Source organism: Rhincodon typus, chromosome 9 (genome assembly GCF_021869965.1).
Source record: "Rhincodon typus isolate 14 chromosome 9, sRhiTyp1.1, whole genome shotgun sequence".
In the NCBI taxonomy this organism is placed as follows: domain Eukaryota; kingdom Metazoa; phylum Chordata; class Chondrichthyes; order Orectolobiformes; family Rhincodontidae; genus Rhincodon; species Rhincodon typus.
In genome coordinates this window covers 78790128-78811666 of record NC_063340.1, presented here as the reverse complement: position 1 = coordinate 78811666, position 21539 = coordinate 78790128, and the positions used below count along the sequence as shown (strand labels likewise).

At 39.5% G+C, this 21539-nt stretch overlaps 1 protein-coding gene across 12 annotated transcripts in view; it reads left to right on the top strand.

Moving 5' to 3' along the window:
• cep170aa (centrosomal protein 170Aa) overlaps positions 1–21539 on the top strand; it is a 128822-nt gene that overhangs the window by 70011 nt on the left and 37272 nt on the right. For all 12 annotated transcript variants that reach the window (XM_048601222.1, XM_048601223.1, XM_048601219.1 and 9 more), the window contains 2 exons: positions 16308–16416; positions 19208–21115. In XM_048601222.1, coding sequence (XP_048457179.1) covers positions 16308–16416; positions 19208–21115 — 2017 coding nt within the window. The remainder of the gene's footprint in view (positions 1–16307; positions 16417–19207; positions 21116–21539) is intronic.

Genomic DNA, 21539 nt, shown 5'->3' with positions numbered 1-21539 from the left:
TGTATTTATTCGGTTCATCCAGTGCACTTTCTGGTCAATGGTAATGCTGAAGCTGTTGGTACTGAGGCTTTCAGTGATGGCATTGCCATTGAATGTTAAGAGTCAACGGTTAGATTTTCTGCTGTCATCACCTATTACTTATGTGTCATGATTGTTACATGCATCTTATTATATCAAACCTGGATATTGTCAAGGTTTTGCTGCATTTGGACATGGACTACTTCAGTTCTTTGAAGCCATGTGCAGTCAACAGTGAATGTTCCCACCTGTGACTTAATGATGGAGGAAGGTCATTGCTGAAGCAACTGAAGATGGTTGGACATAGGACACCACCCTGAGAAACTTGAGGTCTCTCGTGGCGTGGTGGAAGTTTTGTCTGTACCTCTGGTCCAGGAGGCCTAGGTTCAAGTCTTATCTGCTCCAGAGATTTGTCCTAACATTTCTGAACAGGTTGATTCAGAAACTGTTTACTGAGGAGCCCCGCAGAGATGTCTTGAACAACTGGCCTCCAGCAGCCACATTCATCTTCATTTCTGTTGGTGTGACTTCAACCAGCAGAGTGTTTTCCTTGATTTCCATTGACTCCAGTTTTGCTTAGACTGTTTGATGTCTTACTCTATGAAATGTGGCCTTGATGTCAAGGCCAATCACTCTCCGCTCACCTCTGGAATTAGCTCATTTTTCATAGCTCATGTTTGAACAGAGTTTGTAATGAGGTCAGGAGCTGAGTGGCCCTCAAACTCAAACTGAGCAACAGCGTGCAGGTTATTGTTAAATACTAGTTGTTGGATGGTACTGTTGATACCAACTACCACCACTTAAATGATAATTGAGAATAGAGGATAGGACAGCAATAGTATATAATGCTTACTGCAGATTCTTAATATCACCTGGAGTGAATCAGATTGACTGAAGACTGGCATCTATGAAGCTGGGGACCACTGGAGGAGGCTGAGATGGATTATCCACTTTGCAGTTTTGGCTGAAGGTTGTTGCAATTGCTTCAGCCTTATCTTAATGAAGCAGCTGATGATGGTAGTGGAATCCAGGACACTACAAGGAACTCATTGGGTTGTTTTGAAGCTGAGATTTTTTTTATTGCAAAAATATATTTTATTCATACAAAATCTTTATGTACATACACCATTACTGAATCACTTATATACAGTCTTTGCATATGAAGAGCAAACAAAAAATTGGAATTTGGTTTTCCCTGTGAAATACCTGAGGCATTTCATACTTATACAGAACAATATATATACACATTTGAGGCATCGAGAGGTCTGAACAGTGAATGAAACCCCAAAGATTTGGCAGAAAGACCTTAAACGGTGATATTTCTTCACTGTGCCTTGGCAGCAACTGCCCCAAGCTTTAATGTATCCCTCTGCACGTACTCCTAGACCTTTAGATATTACTAGTCTACAACACCGGATCAAGGTCAACTCTTTGCACCGAAAGACCAACATGTTTCAGGCACACCAAGTTGATGGTCTTCCAGATGCAGTTGCTGTTTGTCTCAGTGTGCATCCTGGGGAACAGACCATAGAACACAAAGTCCTGCGTCACGGAGCAGCTCAAGGCAAACCTTGACAAAAGCTACTGGATCTCTTTCCAGACCTTCGCAAAGGCATATTCCAGGAGGAGATGTGTGATAGTCTCTTTGCCAGAGCAGCCACTTTAAGGGCAGTGTGTGGTGGTGGAGAGAGGCTGGGCATATGTGAAGGATTTCACAGGTGGTGCCCTTGTTGCCACAAGCCAAGCGCCATCTTAATGCTTGTTAGAAAGTTTTGACCATGAAGCATTCGTTCAGATGACGTTGGTAGTCTGCTCAGGGAAACGCCCAACAGAATCAGTCCTCGCCTTTTTCTGCAGGGTGTCAAGGACACTACGTGCTGACCACTGCCTAATGAACTTGTAAGGGAAAACCCCTTTGACCCCAAATATCTCCATGAGGGACAGGTAATATGGAATCTTTGCAACATTGGGTACAGGTTTACAAAAGATAAAGAATGTTTGACAAACCTGTTGGAGTTCTTGAGCATGTAACAAGCAGACTAGATAGGGGATGGGGTGTCGCTGGTGTTGGCAAAATCACAGGGATGTGTTTTACGTTAGAATTTTAGGATGGCTTCTTGATAAGGTCCCACACAGGTTTAGAGCAGACAGGATTGGGGAGGCTGGGAAGCGTGGAACTTCAAAGGGCCTTAAGCGTTTAAGGTTTTGGCAAAGATTTGTAGCTCGGATTGTGGATGGAGTTGTTGACTTGGTCGCCGAGCTGGCTTGTTTTTCTTCAGACGTTTTGTCACCATGCTAGGTAACATCATTGAGGCCTCCGATGAAGCGATGTTGTTCTACTCCACTTGGAATTTATACTGTCCAGTCTGTTATGGTGGGTTGTCCTTTCCGGTTCTGTTCTGTATGAATTTGTATATGGGATCCAATTCTATACGTTTGTTGATTGCATTATAGGTTGAGAATCATGCCTCTAGGAATTCCCGTGCATGTCTGTGTTTGGCTTGGGTTACCATGGTTCACATTGTCCCAGTTAAACTGGTGGCCTTCGTTGTCCAAGTGTACTGATATTTGGGAAAGTTCGTCGTGTTGTTTTTCTTTCTTGATGTAGGGCAGTGTGGCCAGTGTGTTAGGGCATACTGTGTCCTCTTGGTGTTGTCTATTTAGTAGGCACCTGCGGATGAAATTGAGGGATTATCTGTTAACACATCACTCCATTCCATCCACTCAACCCAAGAATGCCTCAAGAACATAAAAATTAATGACGATGAGGTTATAGTATCCTTTGACGTCACAGCATTATTCACGTCAAATGATATCCCACTACCCAAAGAAACACTGGCCACATTACTAGAGGAGGCAGGAACCAGACCAGCAGCTCCATCATCAATGACAACATACTCAAACTAATAGACTTGTGCCTCACCACACACTTCATCTTTACTGGTCAAGTATACAAAACAGATCAATGGCACACCCATGGGGTCCCCCATCTCCGGACTCATCGCAGAGGCAGTCATGCAAAGACTAGAGCACACTAGCCTCAACCTACACTGTGGATCCGGTATGTGGACAACACATCTGTCATCATTAAACGCACCACACTAAAAGAGACCCACCACCTCTTCGACAACGTATTCGCCAGGATCAAATTCATGAGAGAAGAAAACAACAATCAGCTTCCGTTTCTGGATATCAGGGTTGAATGTATGACCAAAGGGGAGTTCCAAACCTTGGTATATGGGAAAGCAACCCACACTGATCAAATCCTCAACTTCCACAGCAACTACTCCACCATTTACAAACAAAGCTGTGTTAGGACACTATTTACATGGCCCACCACTCATCGCAACATGCCAGAACTATGCAGGAAAGGGGAAAAGCACCTATACAAAATCTTCGCTATGAACAGATACCCCCTCAACTTCATCTGCAGGTGCCTACTAAATAGACAACACCAAGAGGACACAGTACGCCGTAACACACTGGTCACACTGCCATACATCAAGAACATATCAGAACTGACAACAAGACTCCTACAACCACTAGGAATCATGGTAGCACACAAGCCCACAGCCACACTCCGACAAACACTTGGATTAAAGGCCCCATAACCACGGCATGCAAAACTAACGTAGTTTATAAAATACCATGCAAGGACTGCCACAAACATTACATCGGACAGACAGGAAGGAAATCCGTCATCAGAAAACACAAATATCAGCTAGCACCAAAAACAACACGACAAACTTTTCCTAATATCAGTACACTCTGACGACGAAGGCCATCAGTTTAAGTGGGACAATGTAACCATAGTAGCCCAAGCCAAACATAGACACGCACGGGAATTCCTAGCGGCAAGGTTCTCGACCCATAATGCAATCAACAAACATATAGAATTGGACCCCATATACAAATTCATAGAGAACAGAACCGGAAATGACACAACTCGCCATAACAGACTGGACAGTATAAATTCAAAGTGAAGTAGAACAACACCGCTTCATCGAAGGCCTCAATGAAGATGTTACCGAGTATGGTGATGAAACATCTGAACGAAAACAAGCCAGCTCGATGAGCAGGACTTAAGTGTATTTGTTCATGATTTGCTGAAGTTAATGTGCAAGTGTAGCAACCAATTAAGAAGTCAAATTGTAATTTAGACTTTATTACAGGAGAAATTGAGTATATGTGCATAGTTAGCTTGGCGCAATTGTATAGAGCCATACTGAGATCACATTTGGAACATTAAAACATAGGCTTGCCATTTAAAGAATGCAATGAAGGTCCACCAAATGAATTCATAGGATGGAGGGATTGACCTATAAGAAATAACTTAATATTCTGGAATTTAGAAGAATTACAGGCAATCCTTTAAACATATAAAAGACAGAGATGCCTAAAGGATGTTTCTGCTGGCTGGGAGATCAAGAATCGAGCAGTATAGTCTCAAAATGAGGAACAGCCTATTTAGGACGGAGCTGCTGAGGAATTTCTTCAAAGGATAGTAAACATTTGGAATTCTTTGCCCAGAAGGGCTGTGAGGACTCAGTTGCTGAGTATGTTTTAAGACTGAGATTGATAGATTTCATACATTTAAAAACATAGAGATGTTTGGTTACTGCAGGAAATTGGCGTTCAAGTAAAAGATCATTCCATAATCTTGTTAAATTGCCAGGGAGTAGAATCAAAGCACTGAATGGTCTACTCCTATTTCTTTTGTTACATTCTTAATCCTATGTTTTTAATTTGAAATATTGTCTCAATTTCTCTCCACAGATTTACTAGATATATTGGGTATTTTCAGCATTTTCTGTTTTTGTCAGTCTCTTGTGCCAAGTATTAAAAGTCATGCTTGTATCCCCATTACATATTCTTTCATCTATATACATGAATAAATAGATGCAGTGAACAAAATTGGAGAATTGAATTGTGATTAATGAAAATATGGCAAAAACAAAATAGCTAGAACAACATAAAGCTTTCTGGCTTTTGCTGTATTCCTGCAAATAATCATTACTTGAGGAATTAACTAAATTGCCAACTGCATTATTATGAGGCAACTAAATTTGTGTGCAATGGGAGAGCTAATTCTTTTAAATGTCTTGAGTTAGTATTTTTATTAAAATACATGTTCTATTTTTTTTGCCCTGAAAGAAGTTGCATGAACCCAGAATGCTTTGCTTTGTTTTTGAATGTAGTCACTGTTGTATGGCGATCAAATTGCATACAACAATCTCTCTCAAACCAGTGTTAACAGCCAGTTAATCTGTTTTCAGTGACGTTGATTTGAGGAATAAATCTTGGTTGGTAAATCAAAGATCATTCCTGTGTTCTTTGAAATATTGCCATGGAATCATTTCTATCCATCTGAGAGCCTTAAGTCAACCTTGGCTTAGGGTTGGCATGCTTGCCTTCAATGAGGAATTCCAATTCTAATTGGATATATTTCTGGAATTTGATCATAAGACGTTCCTCACAAAAGGAAATGTTGTTATAAAGGTTTGGGTGCTTATAAGTATCTGCCTTTACTCTCAACAGACTTGCCTTTTTTTTTTAAAAAAAAATGTATTTACAGTCTCGAAAGAATTAATGTTAAGAAAAATTTCCAATGCCATTGTGAATGGCTGTCCAACAACTTGTTGGAGCTGTGTTGGCTGGACTCTTGCACTGTACTGGAAGATGCACATTTGGCTGTTTTCCATGTCCTGATAGACACATGCTCTATTATTGCTAGACCCTGGGATTGGCTTGTGCTCATATTGCCAGCATCCTGAGAGGAGTATATGCCATTATCTGCACCCTCCAGCGTTGATAGATTCCCCCCCACGAGTCATGCAGTCTGGCATCGCCAGTGCCGTTTGTCTAATTCTTGACTTAATAGTTGGCTGAGAATTTTAACTGAGTTGACTGCCGTGTGTAGATGCTGTGTCAACTGGAAAGTAACTAATGGATACTCTAACTCTGATAAAAGAATAGTCAATGTTATCAATGTTGAGATGTATTGATGTGCTTGCATCATTCAGTATTTCTTTTTACAAAACACACAAACATCATCTCTTTGAGATTAGATGAGAGGTATGGAAATTGACCGGATCTTCACCAGTCAGACCAAGGTTTCCTTAGAACAATTCCCCATTGCAGGGCTGCGAAGAAAAAGCAGGCTAGTGGGACTAATTTGATAGCTGTCACAGACTCATCACTGACGTGATTCAAATGGATTCTTTTTGTGCTGAATGGTTGCAGTTTATCAATTCACTCCCAATCTACTACACTTTAAGTTTTTTCCTTGTAAGACCAGAACTGTTTACAGTCAGGTGGTTGTGTAATGCTCCTTTATTTTGCCTCATGTTTCAAGCCCTATTGCAAAAAAATTATGCTTTTAAATTACTTGTCACAAAATTAATAAAGGTAAAATTCAATAATTATAACTTAATACATTTTAAATAAGCTGTCAACTTGTTTTATAAAAAAAACTTAACTACAGTAATTGTATTCAAAAACATTACTCTCACTGAAACAACCAACCATGTGGCTCAAGTGATGATAAATCAGCAGTTGAGCTAGTGATGTGATATGACCGTACTTGCTAATCTTGCATCTAATGTAAATCCAGAAGTTGGAAAGAAAAATGTCAGTCATGTGCAAAATTTGTCACTTGTGCAAACCTTTGCATGTATAACAAACACTCATCATTTTCAGAAGGTGCTGTACACAGCTGCATTTAATCCTAAACGTAGGCAAACTATGGATACAAACAAGCCAAGATGGCGGCAAAGTAGCACAGCTGTACGGGCTCTTACCTGGGGCTCATCTGCTCCCATTGCTTTCTTTTCCTTTTTGTTCTGTTTCTTTCAGTTTTTTTTGGCCTTTTGTCTTTCTTTTAGTCCTCCTTTAGCCATCGGCCTGCACTGACTCCACACTGAGCATTCCCCACGCTGGGCTCGATCTCCATGCTGCGCTCATGCCACTGGCTGCCATCCTCTTACTTCTGCGCTGGGCCCAACCTCTCCATCCCTGCACCTCTGCGCTGCTGTCTTGGCTGCTGACTGCCATCCGGGTTCACCAGCCACCACACCACAGGCCACCAGAGTCCCATTCTAGGCCCCCAGCCACTGCCGTTGCTGCTGCTGCCTCAACAACCAAGCTCCATCCAGAAGGTAGGTAAAGAGAAAAAAATGAAAATAGCGAGAAAAGAAGAGGAAAATAGTCATTGGAGCGGATGAGCACTGGCTTAGGAGCTCTTTTCGAGTCCTAGTTCAGGATTCGCTTAAAGTTAACATGCAGTTCAGTTGGCAGTCAGGAAGGCTAATGCAATGCCAGCAATCATTTCAAGAGAGCGAGAATACTAAAGCAGGAATGTACTGCTGAGGCTGTACAATAATGTATAAACATCGGGTCAGCCAGCATTTGGAGGATTGTGAGCAATTTTCGGCCCCTTATCTAAGAAAGGATTTGCTGGTGTTGAAGGGTTTCAGAGGAGATTTGCAACAATAATCCCAGGGATGAAGGGCTTGTCAAATGTGGAGCAGTTGAGGACTCTGGGCCTGTAGTCAATGGCGTTTAAAAGAATGAGGCAGGATCTTGTTGAAACTTAGAGTACTAAGAAGTCTGGATAGAGTTTACATGGAGAAGTTGTTTTCACTAGTAGGAGATGAGGACCCAAGGAGTACAGTGTCAGAGAAAAGAGATAACCCTTTAAAACTGAGATGAGGAATTTCTTCAGCCAGCAGGAGGTTGATCTGTGGAACTCGATGACACCAAGAGCTGTGGAGGCTAAGTGGGTAGCACAACCGGGGGCAGTACATTGGTTCAGTGGTTAGCACTGCTGCCTCACAGTGCCAGGGACTTGGGTTCGATTCCAGCCTGCAGCATCTGTCTGCGTGGAGTTTGCACATTCTCCCCATATCTGCATGGATTTTGTCCAGGTGCTCTGGTTTTCTCCCACGGTTAGATGGTTTGGCCATACTAAGTTGCCCATGGTGTCTAGGGTGGGAAATACAGGGATAGGGTAGAGCGTGGGTCTGGGTGGGATGCTCTTGAGAAGGTCAGTGTGGACCCGATGGACAGAATGGCCTGCTTCCACATTGTAGGGTTTCTATGATTCTTTTCCTTGTCGGGTGAGTTGGCGGCATCAGTATGGCAGTGAGAATGGGCTGCACGCAGAGTGGCAGCAGACTCCTGGCGGTCAGAGGAAGTAGTGGACGTGGAACCTCCCGGCGATCGGAGGCAGCGGTGGCAAGGACATCCTCCCAGGGTCAGGCAGCAGTGGAAAAGCTCCTCCACCGATCGGAGGTGGCAGTCGCGGCAACTACTCTTCAAGATGGCAGTGCCAGCAAGGCAACATCTCGGAGGAAGGCAGCCAGAACGGGACCCTTGGCATGGCGGTGGCCTGGTCTTGCAGCAGAGGCATGGACTCCTGCTTACAGCAGGCCCAGAGCAAGAATCCTGGCGTTGGCAAAGCAGCAGCAGTGTGATATGTCCAGAGCTGGAGCTCCTGGCATCATCAAGGCGGCAGCGCAGCCAGGAACTCCTGGTTGCAGGACGAATGTAGATTCAGCTTGGGACTTGGCGTTGGCAAGGTGGGCCCAGTGGCAATGAAAAGTCACCCTTTAGGTGCCAACTCCTATGATGGTGGTTCTAGTGCCGAGGGAGAAGGTGTAGCACTGCAGGTCTCATGTTGCTGGTGAGCTGACTCAGGACTCATGATGGAGGTGGCGGAACGAAGTTGGACCCCCAGTAAAAAGAAAAATCTTTCTTATTTTTAAACTAGTCAAAATGACAGTTGAAGCTTTCCACTGTATTTTATTGTACTATTTACTGTAAATGCAAATAGCAATAAATCATTCAAATTTAAACTGCAGCCATTTTGTCATTGCTGTTTTGTCTTATTTTTGTTCCCCTAGTTTCATGAATCACAATTCAACTGTCCAGTCTTGTTTATTGATTACTGTGCATTAATGTACTTTCAGTTTAGTCTGGATACCTTTGATTTGACCATCCTTCCTTTACACTTTCCTGAGTCACTATTTTTTATTCTTACTGTCTTGTCATTTTTAATTTCCCTTCACCTTTTTATACTTGCATAGTGACATATTATTTATCTTTTCAAGCTGTCATCTCCAATCTCTTCACCTGTCACCAAAGCTCAAGTTGCTCTCCTTACAAGAAACTTGGTCCAAGTTCTACTCATCAGAAGTCTGTCCTACGATACAGCACAGTTTCAATGCTGGAATCAGAGTCTCAGGAATCGGAGCTATTCATGTTCAAACTGTAAACCATGCACTTGTCTATCTAATATGGCAGCTCCCACACTGTCTGGCATACTACTTTTATGTCTTACCTAATATGCCTTGAAATCCAGGTGATTTCCTTTCTGGTCTCAAAACCGATTTTCCTTTATGTAATTGATTTTGACCTGGCGTTTTCCAGCTAACTGACCAAGAGTTTTTCAACTCGCACTTTCCTGATCCATAACACTGGGAGCTGGGAAGCAACACACTTCAAACTCTCCTTCATAGTTAGACTCCCATTATTCTGTATCTGCATTTTGTGTCTCTCTTTGAATAAATATGCCACACAGTGCTGTGGTTTTCCTCATGATTGCTGTCTCTAGAACTGCTGTTCTTAATAGTCAGAACTGTATATGTATTGGGAGGTTTCAGACCTCCCTTAGTTTCCTCTCCCTCTCTGTCTCTGGAAGATGGTTACCAACTTCTGCTTCACTGTGCTTCTGTAGTTCTTTTTTAGTATGTATCTACTCATGCTTTGCAAAGTACTATTGAATTTACTGCAGCAAACTTATCAGGCAGTGCATTTCCAATCATAATGCACGTGTTAAAAAATATCTTTTGTTCTCTTGTCAAATCTTTTAAATCTGTGTCCTTCCTTACTGATTGTATCATTGCTGGATATTTACTCTATTGGAACTCCAAGCATTGCGAATTAACTGTGGCTAACCAGACGAATACATTTCACATTGTACAATTACATTTCACATTGTACAATTAGGTATAGTCTTGTGAGTTCTACTTTTGCCATGAGCTGTTTTCTTTTTATTTCTGCAAATGTTCCATACACTCTCCTCTGAAGTTGTTGATTCCTTTCTAAGTTTCTTTTAGGAGTTTAGATGTCTGTATTGACACGGTGTTCCTTACACCATCCAGTCTGAGACTGGAATAGATCAGGGTTGGAACCCTGGGACTTTATCTGTATAAAAAGCACTTGCTTAATCATTGAGCTTGGAATAACTATTTTTTGAACAAATACATGCTACATCTTAAGTTCTTTATCTTTGGCTCACTGTTTGTTTTACTGTTTCTTCTCTTAGGTACTGCTGTATAACTTCAACAAATTTTGAAATAATAACTTTCAAATAGAATAGACTAACAACTTCTGTTCATGACAGGCTTGAAATTGCACTATTTATAACAGGAAGTTACAATTACTTTCATCAAAGGCCACAGAATGTTTTGAATGCCTAAACTTGAGGCACATTGACATTTTCTTTGTCTTTGATTATAGTGAATTATAACTTTGTTATGTAGAGCAAATGGAATCTATAAAATGGTTTACTGAATTTTTCAGCAAGTTCTTTAACCTTTGCAATTTTCACAGTTTTACAGTATTTTGCAGTATTACACTCAGATTTTTTATTCATTTATAATATAGGTTTGCAATATGCATTCTGTAATCACATTGTTTCATACATAACATTTTTAATACCATTTTCATTGATGGTGCATACATTTGTAAGCTGCAGCCCATGTTCCAAAAAGACTAAACAACAGCCTTTGCCCAATAATATTTTTGCTTATGATGGCTAATTCATTTTTTTTCCCCAAATTGCAGGCTGCCTTCCATATGGATAAACTGGTCTTTTCAACTTCAGTTACATGACCAATCCGATGTTACATGTGCCACAGATTGATTATCCTTGTGTAAGATGTCAGGTCATTGTATAGATGGCTTTTTTTTGTTTGTTTGTAATTCCTCCTTTCTAAATTCATATTCAAAGGCATGCAAAGTAGTGGATTCTGTTGAAAGAATATTAAACAGAAAAGCTAATTTTGGTTTCCTGGCTGTCTAGCCTTGTTGACTTCTTTCTATAAAAACAAAATATGGTGGATACTAGTTTTACAATGTTTTATTAGAACATGTTATGCCCACTTGTGGAGTCACTAAGACACGTACAAATTCAGACTTCTTTGTGTGCATTTAAAATTTCAAAATTTAAACTTGTATATCATTACAAAATAAAACCCAAAAGGTGTAAAATACATCTGGATAATTTTAATACTTGATCACTACCCTATTCTTATCAATACAATTCTCCACCTCACTATATTAGGAAAAAAACTAATCTGAATCAGTGAAGCAGTTTTCTTTGTGTGAAGAAAAGAAATAGTGAGGGACTATTTCAGGTTTGCACTTGGATATGAAACTTGGTCAAGGTGTAAAGCTGAACAGAAAGTACCAAATCCCCATTCTACCAATGAGTATTATTAGCACTGGTTTACTTCTTGTTTGAAATCTTGCACACTGTTTTACTCTGGCTATTCATTGCAAAAAAATAATGCTGGACATTTTCTTAAACTTCCAAACTCTTACAGAGCTTGTCTGAAACATTCAAGAATGACACATTGTAATCCCAGAAGGGTTTTAGTTTTTTAATCTTCCATGAGTTAATAGTCAAAGTTCACTTCAAACTTAAAGTTTGAAAAAGTGCAAGACTTACAGATTGGAGAGAGAATTGCCTGAAGAACACTGCACTAAAGTTAACTACCTATCATATTTACGTTCCTCATGCAAGCCAGCAAAAAGTTTTGTTCCCTTGTTGACATCCAGTCGAGCTTCTCAAGATCCAGTTTAAACAAAATTTCAGTGGGCTTGTAGGAATTAAGAAAACCCTTGAAGTTTTAGCGGGCACCTACAGAACTTTTAAAAACCATCTTGAAAAATGGATCACTTAGTCAATAAAATGAATGATAATTCATACCAGAGATAATTAGGATTTACATTGAGGTAGAAAGGTCTTGTACTGCTTATTTCAAAGAGTCATGGAAATAAGCGTGCTTTTAGTGGTTAGTGTGAACAATCTGCGACGGCCTAAAATTGGATACAAATATTGTTATAAGTTGAGTTGTGTTGTATTGTTAAATCTAATCATTGAATTAGCATCTGTCACCACCCCAGCCAAACCTTCCTTGAAACCTGTGCTAAATCTGGACAACATTGTTAAATGACATTAAATATTTATGTTAGTCTTCTTTTGTTTTGATTGACATTTCCAGAAGATCATCACGGAGAAGTTTTTGAATTGTAAAATTAAGTGCACACATTCTTTGCTCATGTTTTTGCTTGGGAGAAAAAAATAGTCTCTCCCCATCTAGAAAGGATGGATAGACTAGATGGCTTTTTATCTTGAAATGAAAAGGCTGATGAATGACATAATAAAAGTTGTTAAAATTATGAAAAATTTTGAAAGTGTAGACACAGAGCAGCTGTTTCCACTTTTTGTGTGAAAGAGCAAAATTAGAGGCCAACATATTAGATGGTCACAAAGAAATTAAATGACAATTCATAAGAAACCACCTTGCCCAGAGAGGGTGAGAATGTGGAATTTGTTATCATGAAGTAGTTGAAGCCAACAGTATAGAATAAACACATGTGCAAGGAAGCTACATTAGTGCTTGGGGAAGAAGAGCATAGAAAGCTATGCTGAATCAAGAGGTTTCAGTAGAGTATAAGTGCAATCTGGGACTGTTGAATCTCATGTCTTGCTTCTGAGTTACATTTTCTGTTTTAGGGATGGTCAGTTATGGTACATACTTCAGCTGGAAATAAGTATTTGTATTCCAACACACCAAAAACTTGATTGCATTTCACTTCATGTTTTATAATTAATTCTGTTTAAAGTATGATTCTGTAATATCCATTTTAAAAATTATTGAAAGCCAATTTTATTTCAGTTCATATTAATCTCCTACTTTTAGTAAAGGAATGGAAGAAATATAAACTAACGTAATTTGGAAGAGAAGAGTTAACTTACATTATTGTTGTACACAATTTTTTCACTTAAGTTGTTTCACAGCAAATAAGAGCTATAATCTGTAGCATAGTAGTACAAAACCTGAATATTGTTGAAGGACATGTCGCCAAAACTTTTTATCTGATACTCGGGCCAAGCACAGGAATACTAAATTTCGCACAACTAACCATTTAGACTGCAGGAGAAAGGGTGCTGATTGGTTAGCATATCAACACTGGTGAGACATTGCCATGGCAAAAGCCACAAGGAAGGTGGCTCATTTACGTTGGCTTGAAGTAACCTATGTTCACATATAGGGACCCATCTCTGCAAAACTAAAGAAGTATGTTCACAGAACAAGCTGGAGAAGCTTAGCGGGTGAGGAAGCATCTGTGGTGGGAGAAACACAGTTAATATTTTGAATCCAAAGAAGTCACATTCGTTTGTTTCTATTTCACCTCCCCATCCACAGCGCTTTGCTTTTTTTAAAAATGGGATATATTCAATTCTTATGTTTTTTGAATCACTTGGAATGTTGGGATGCCTATAATTCTTCTTACTCTGTGGCATTGCTTCAACCCATCAGTTAACTTGCCATCCAATCCGCATTCCCTTTCTCCTGTGGCATAAATTGTGATCAGTTGAAATTTGGCATCCTTGCATTTGACCTGATGAGTGTGAGAAAAAGCTTTGACAGCGTGTTTCTCTCTTCAGTGTTAGATAATTATTAATGGTAATCATTTTTAATAACAGTACACTCTCACTATGACCCTCTAGAATATCGGTAAAAAGCTTGTTTTACCAAATTCTCTGATTTACCCATTTGTTGTTTGGGTACTTCCAAACAGAGGGTGCTGTGACCTTTTGGCAGCTATTGGAGAGTTGAATGATCAAATTTCTTGATCTTGCAAAATTATCAGGAGTCAATTGTGCTTGTGAGATTTAAGGTCGTATTGTTGATTTGGAATACATTTTTAACGAAGAGCTGAAGTCTACAAATTTCAAGCGTTATTAATTTTTCACTTAGACCAATATTGTTTATCACAGTAACAAGGCTATAATGCACGTCAGAAAATTAGTTATCAAATCCATGTACATTGATTTTCAGTATTCCTATTAATGTTTGACTCCTAAGCTTTATTTGGAAATAAAGCACACTTTCCATCTAATTTGCAAACTAATTTGAAGTAAACTATTGATAAATCATCATAGTTTAGATTAGTGACTGGATAGAATTTTGTAGCTGTTGACAGTTTGCAACGTTTATTAACTAGAAACTACATTCATAAGTATGGCAGAGAAAGGCTTCGCTTGTGTCTTCTTCCATCAGGTCTCAGTCCCACATGATTAGCTTCTTCATTACATAATTCGTTCCACACATGCTCAGGAGCTACTGTTATTGCAGTTGACCATTAACTCTATAACTACTGGTAAAGACGATGAGTGGTGAAGAAGACTTGGTTATAAGAGTTAAAGACAAAGTAATGTGAATGCTAGCAATCTGAAACAAACACCCAATGCTGGAGAAACTCATCAGGTCTGGCAGCATCTGTGGAAACATAAACGGAGTTAATATTTTGAGTCTGGTATGACTCTTCAGAACAAAGTGTGGTTGTGTGGGAGCTAAGTCTTCAATGTTGTTAGGTGTTCAGTGGTGTTCCAGTCTCTTGATCTAATAATGAAGAAATGTTGATTCTTCTACCCAAATCAAAATAATAGCTGAAGTGGACTGGAGATAATGTCCCATCATGTTGCTATTTTTTACTTTAAAGTTGAAAGAGGATGAGGTCCGTTAGAGTAAAATTTTGTGAATTGTTAAGGTGTCATCATATATGTACTATAATCAGTGTAACTGAGATGGATATAGAGTCCAAAAGCCATCAGTCAAATTAAGCAGTTATCTTAGATGTTGTCAATGATGTACTCAAGTGATTGGTGAGTATGATATGAGAATTTGGTGGCAGAGGAGTGGGGATAATAAGTTTACAGATGATACTGATTGGGTGGTTAGTAATGAAGATGATCTTAGGTTACAGACAGATATAGATGGGTTGGTCAGAAGGGCAGATCAGTGGCAGATAGAATTTAGCCCTGAAAAATTGATGCACTTTCAAAGCAATAACAAAACCAAAGCATACTCCATGAATGGACAGTAGGAATCTCTGAGGAACAAAGGTATCTTGGGAGTACTTGTCCCCAGATCCCTGAATGTAGCAGGATAGGTTAATAGGGTGATTAAGAAGGTATATGGGACACTTGCCTTTATCAGATGCGGCATAGGTTATAAAAGCGGAGAGGTTGTGTTGGAGCTGTACAGAACTTTAGTTAGGCCACAGCTAGAGTTCTCTGCAGTGTTGGTCACCACACAGCAGGAAGGGTGGGATTGCATTGGATGGAGAGGAGATTCACCAGGATGTTGCCTGGATTGGAGCATTTTAGCAATGAAGAGAAGCTGGATAGGCTTTGGTTTTTTTCCAAAAAAAGAGAAGGTTGAGGTAGGGTCCTGAGTGAGGCATATAAGGGGCATGGACAGGATGGATCAAAAGTAGTTATTCCCCATAGTTTAAGGATCAGTAAACAAGTGGGCATAATTTGACGGTGAAGTGCAGAGAGCTTGACAGGGAAAAATGTTTTCATGTGGTGGGTATCTGAAATACACTGGGTAGATAGTAGAGGCAGGACACCTCACAACCTTTTCAAAAAGTACATGGATGAACACTTGAAATGTCATACTATTTAAGGCTATGCATCACATGCTGGAAAATGGGATTGGTATAAAGAAGTGATTTTTCTTTTGTCAGTGCAGACTTGATTTGCTGAATGGCTTCTTCTGTACTATATGACTTTACCGACACTTGCATGAAGTGAGTCTGATAGATGGCAAAGAAACTTTCAGCAGTCAGAAAATAAGCTACCTGTTGCAGAGTACCCTAAGATCTGTCCTGCATTTGTAGTCGTAATGTTAATATGTCTCCACGTTCTGGCCTGCATTGGTCTTTCAGGTTTTGATCATGGGGTTATTGTGATGGTTGTGCTGTTGAAGGACATGGGAATGTTGCTGAACTTTCCCTCGTTCAGTGTGATCATTAGCTTGCAATTGGATGGCACACAAATTTCCAACCAATTTTCAGCCCAAAATAAGCTTAATCAGGTTTTTGTAATTGACTGCTTATGCTTCATTTGTTGTTTTCATGTGCTATTAGAAGCTTTCCCATTTGTTTTCCATGTAATTGATTCTTTTATTAATGCACTTATTTTTCAGACTCAGCCTGAAGGTTCCTTTACGCTCAGCAGCCCTAGGTGGGTGTCCCAGTGGGCGCATTTAGCTGCTAATGATGTGACGCCAGCAACATTCGGTACTCATGACCGAGGTAACTACCCACCTGACGATTAATTGCTATGTGTCCACTTGTTAATAATCCTGAAGATTGGTACAATAATCAGTTTTACTTTGCAGTTCTTTCGCACATTTTTTTGGTGAAACTTTGTCACTATGAAAGATTTGATCAGTGTCAGTGTGACAGGAAAAGGGGAGGTGCAATGAGACCTAGGTGTCCAAGTACACCAATCACCTGAAGGTAAACATGCAGATGCAGCAGGTGAAGAAGCCAAATGGTACATTGCCTTTCATAGTGAAAGAATTCAAGAACAGGAGCAGGGCTGTCTTACTGTAACTGTGCAGGGCTTTGAGACCATCCCTGGAATATTTTGCACAAGTTTTCCTAGAATCCTAGAACCCCTATAGTGTAGAAACTGTTCATTCAGCTGGAGCACCCAAAGGAAACCCATGCATCCACCAGGAAAACGTGCAGACACCACACACAGAATTGAACCTGAATCCCTGGCACTGTGAGGCAGCAGTGCTAACCGCTGAGCCACCTGGGGGAGGATGTTCTAGCTATGGAGGGAGTGCAACAAAGGTTTCTCAGAAACCAAAATCAAATCCAAAGAGAAATTCAGTGGACAAATTGTTCAGTTTGCTCCTGTTTAATGTGGTTGTGCATCTTTTGGCTAGCTGAAGAACACCACAGATCCATATATTAGGGTCCTCATCTTTTCTGTAGGAAAATCAGCATGGCTCATACAGCAGAGAAAATACTATCTTAAAAATAGATGAAATTGAAGTGGGAAGCGCTATAATTAATGAATGTCTTGTATATTTTACAAAGCATTAGGCTAACAGTACTAACTTTTAAGATTTAACTGTTTTTCAGAATAACATTTGTTTTATAGAAATCTTCATTTTATGCATGACAATACTGAGGAGCAAAGTACCAAATAAATCTTTGATATGAAAGTCTTAACCACTGTGTTTGCATTTAATTGGATTTTCTGTGGAGTTGCTGCTTATGCTTAAGAGCCAAAATGTTTTTTCATATTGTGAACCAATTACTTCCTACCAGTAACTAAATTGACTTTTTTACCTGTGTCCCTCCCACACCAAAAATGATGGTTTGCTTTCCCTTGCCATACTATAAATGATTTGGTGTATATCTCAGTCCCACTTGCTGCAGGAATTCCGTAGTGACTCAAACATCAGCTATTTAATTTCATTCATCTTAATTTTGTGACCCATTGTTCCTGCTTCAAATTGAAGGTAAACTAAAACAATCTTGTCAGATTTTTGAAGCAATTTGGTCAAAATGGCACCTTTAAAATTAATCTGTTTCTATAATAAAAACTATACATGTACATGGATGTCAACATAGCACAATGGGGAACTGTATCAACATTTTAAAACAATACTACTTAGCAATATTGAAATTTGTTTATCTACGCAGAAGGATTGCAAAATAAAGGAGAATGGACTGTTCTGTGGTACCAAGGTATTTCAGACTGGGTGACTGTGGAATATCTCCACTTGGTCCACAAGCATGACCCAAACCTTCCAGTTGCTTGCCATTTTGAACTAATACCTTTATCATCTTGCAAATCAGTATAATGGGTTTTGAAGAAGGGTCTAGACCTGAAACGTCAGCTTTCCTGCTCCTCTGATGCTGCTTGGCCTGCTGTGTTCATCCAGCTCTACACTTTGTTATCTCAGTATAATGGGTTGATGTGTTTGGGAATTATTTTAAGTTAGGAGGTTCTATTTGTCTTTTATTTGTAAATTTAATTTTGGATGCATCTGTCTAAGGATATTTTATACTGGAGTGTAATTATTTAGAACTTTATTAGTCAGATGAGATTGTGGTTAGAAATTTTGTGTGTTATATGATTGGCAAGTAGAAAATACTGAAACAAATGAAGCAGCCATTCAGCAGAGCACATATCTGCCATACTGTTAACACAAATATTGTGTTATAAAACAACCTTTCCCTACTTAACTGATTCTCTAACTACAAGAGCATTAATCTCACTGAGGAGGCTACATGCCAATCTGCATCCAACAACCTGCACTAAAAGTTCTGGTCATGATTTGACAGTTGTGACAAATTCCACCACAGCATCTGGGACAATCTATTGTATTCTAAAACAATCAGAAACCTTCTAAATAAAACAATTGCAATGTTCCATTTTTAAAGAAAGTTTAATTCACCTGTGATGTTGACACATCTTTTAAAAATTTCAAGATCTGGATCTGCATCTTCGGAAATGAATCAATTCTTGGCCCGTGTCTCACTTGTGCATAAGTTTTGTTGAAATTTGTCCCATTAGGTTTTAAGATTATTATTTATATCTGAGTAGAATAACAGGCACAAAAACATTACCTCTGCCATTCAAGGTGAGCAGAGATAATAAATCATATGAAACAATATGAGAGAAAAGGCCCTACTATAAAAAGAGAAGAAAATCAAAAGACATAATGTATATGACAGTGCAAGAAGTTTATTTTGCAGATAATTCAGCTTACCTTTCCTTTTTAAAAAGAAAATTGGTTAATTTTGAAATTAACTGGCAGAATTATGTGGCTGTTTCATTAAACAGTTACTAAATCTTTAACTGTCATGCCTCCTGATTAGTAGCCAGGATTAATCCAAAAATAAATTTTTGGCAAATACACTTAAAGACATCATCCCACTGAAAGGCGAAGACCATTATTTTCACCTCATGGTGTGGTTGTGGTAGGGAAGGTCCAATGATGGTTATTTTCCTGAGATTATACTGGGATTTTTAAAAATGTTAAATTCATTGCAATATAAAATTATTTTGTCTTACTAGATGCAGACATTAGTGAAACTGGTATCTCAGTAAAAACCACATCAGAAACAGCCAGTGTAGCAGAGAGAAAGAGACGAACACTTCCTCAGCTTCCAACAGAGGATAAAACAGCCGAAGGCCTAAGATCAAAAGGTTCCTTTACTTTAAACCTATCAAAATCAAGACGTGAGGTAGATGAAAAGCAAGACACTGAGCTTCCTGAAAAAGAAACTACAACTCCACCTCATCAGAAGGACAAACAAAAGGAGCACACCAGCAGCATTTCGAAGACAGGCAGGTCAAAGAGTGGCTCTGCTATCAAAGGTGATAGTGCTGGAGATATTTGCAGTGAAACAGTGAACAACAAGGAAGGTGCAGTGTTTCAGTCCAGCAGCTGCACTCAGATTACTAAAGCAAAAGCTGAGACTATCAAGGGAATACCAGGAACAAGGCTGTCTTCACCTACAACTCAACAGGGCCATAAAGAGAGTTTGTACCAACAGGGCTCTTCTAAAACATCTACAAGTAAGCCTCTGGTTAACACTACTAGTCAAAGTGACAAAAGCAGAGAAGTGTCACCTAGGCAACTGGCCTCGCACAAAGCTGATATACGGGAATGCAGGCAAACGCCTGCGATGGGCACTTTTGACAAAGCAGAGATGCGAGTTGAAATAAAACAGAAGAAGTCAGAAGAGTCTGTCAGAAAACAGACTCCTAAAAGTGGGGACACAGAAAGAAAAGATTCTCCTAGGCCTTTGGTCAGACAGGGAAGCTTCACCATTGAAAAACCAAGTAGTAATGTGCCGTTAGAGCTTATACCTCGGATTAGTAAGCAGTCTGGGTCACCAGGTGAAACATCTGTAACCACACGGAGCAGGGAGCGAAGCAGTTCTAATGGGACAGAATCCACAGTTGACACCACAATTTTATTAAAGGATACAGAATCTGTAATGGCTTTTCTTGAGGCAAAACTGAAGGATGAGAACAAGCTTGATGGTGGCGATGAAACCCCAAGCTACCATAGGGATGATTCCATCTCCCCTGAATCCGATGTTGACACTGCTAGTACTATTAGCTTAGTTAGTGGAGACGCAGAAAAGAAGTCTCTTCAAAAGCGAAGAACTCTAAGTAACCTTCACAAGGAGAAGAGTTTCACAAAATCGCCTAAGGATTTGTCAAAGACAATTGCAACCAATGCTAAAGACAAACTTGCAGACATGAAAACTAAAGGTCGTGCTTCTGACCTTGGTGTTAGATCCGAACCTCGCAGGCCTGTGCAAACCACTGGCAGAGCAAGACAAGCATCTTTTGACTTGACAGATGATGACCAAACATCAAGTTTTCCTCAGTCCACTATCTCAGATTTTCTTTCTTCAGATCAAGAAACATATTCCAGCAGATCACAAGGTAGAACATCATTTACGTCCACAGATGAACTGTTACATTCCAAACTGGAAGGCAATAAATTATCCAAGTCAAAAACTGCTGCTATTAGTTCAGCTAGCAAATCAACAGCCTTGCCCAAGCCTCGGCCAACCAGAGCATCTATCTTACGTAGGGCACGCCTTGGTGATGTATCAGATAATGAACTGGCAGATGTTGATAAAGTTTCAGTAGTATCTGAAGTATCCACAACCAGTTCAACTACATCAAAACCACCTTCGGGCAGAAAAACACCCTCTAGATTAGATCTCCTTGCCCAACCACGACGTAACCGGCTAGGTTCTATATCGGCTCGCAGTGATTCTGAAGCAACTGTAACTAGGAGTAGTGTTAGTCGAAGTGGAGACTCTTCTGTTCGGAGTAACTTGCGTGGTATGTCAACCATGGATAGCAAAGCTTCTCCTAGACTTCGTGCTAATAGCATTTCAAGAATGCCTGATTCTTCTAAAGTTAAAGCATCAATAGCAGGACACTGTTCTCCATCAGGTAAACTCCATTCAATTCTAATGAAAACTTTTGGGAATTGGTCAAATGGGAGAAGAAACGATCTGTACATAGTAACTTTTATTCACTATTATACTGCTTGTGTCTTTTCCACTTTGAAAATGATATCTAAGCAAAAACTTCAATTTTTAACAAACATAGCAGAGAAGATACTTTTATTTGTATCTGTTTTAAAATATTTTCTCCTCTTTGCTAAGGTGTTTAATTATTCAATGTGGCATAATTTTGCATTTTGTTGCATGCTATGATTATCTAAGTATTGTTTTTTGTTTTATTTTATATCATGGTAGCTAAGTAATTTGGGATTCATGTTTGGAGATACTTTGTAATCGTGTTTCCATGATCGAACTGTAGGGAGACATGATTGTAACTGCTTTTTTTTTTTTTTTTTTTTTTTTTTTTTTTT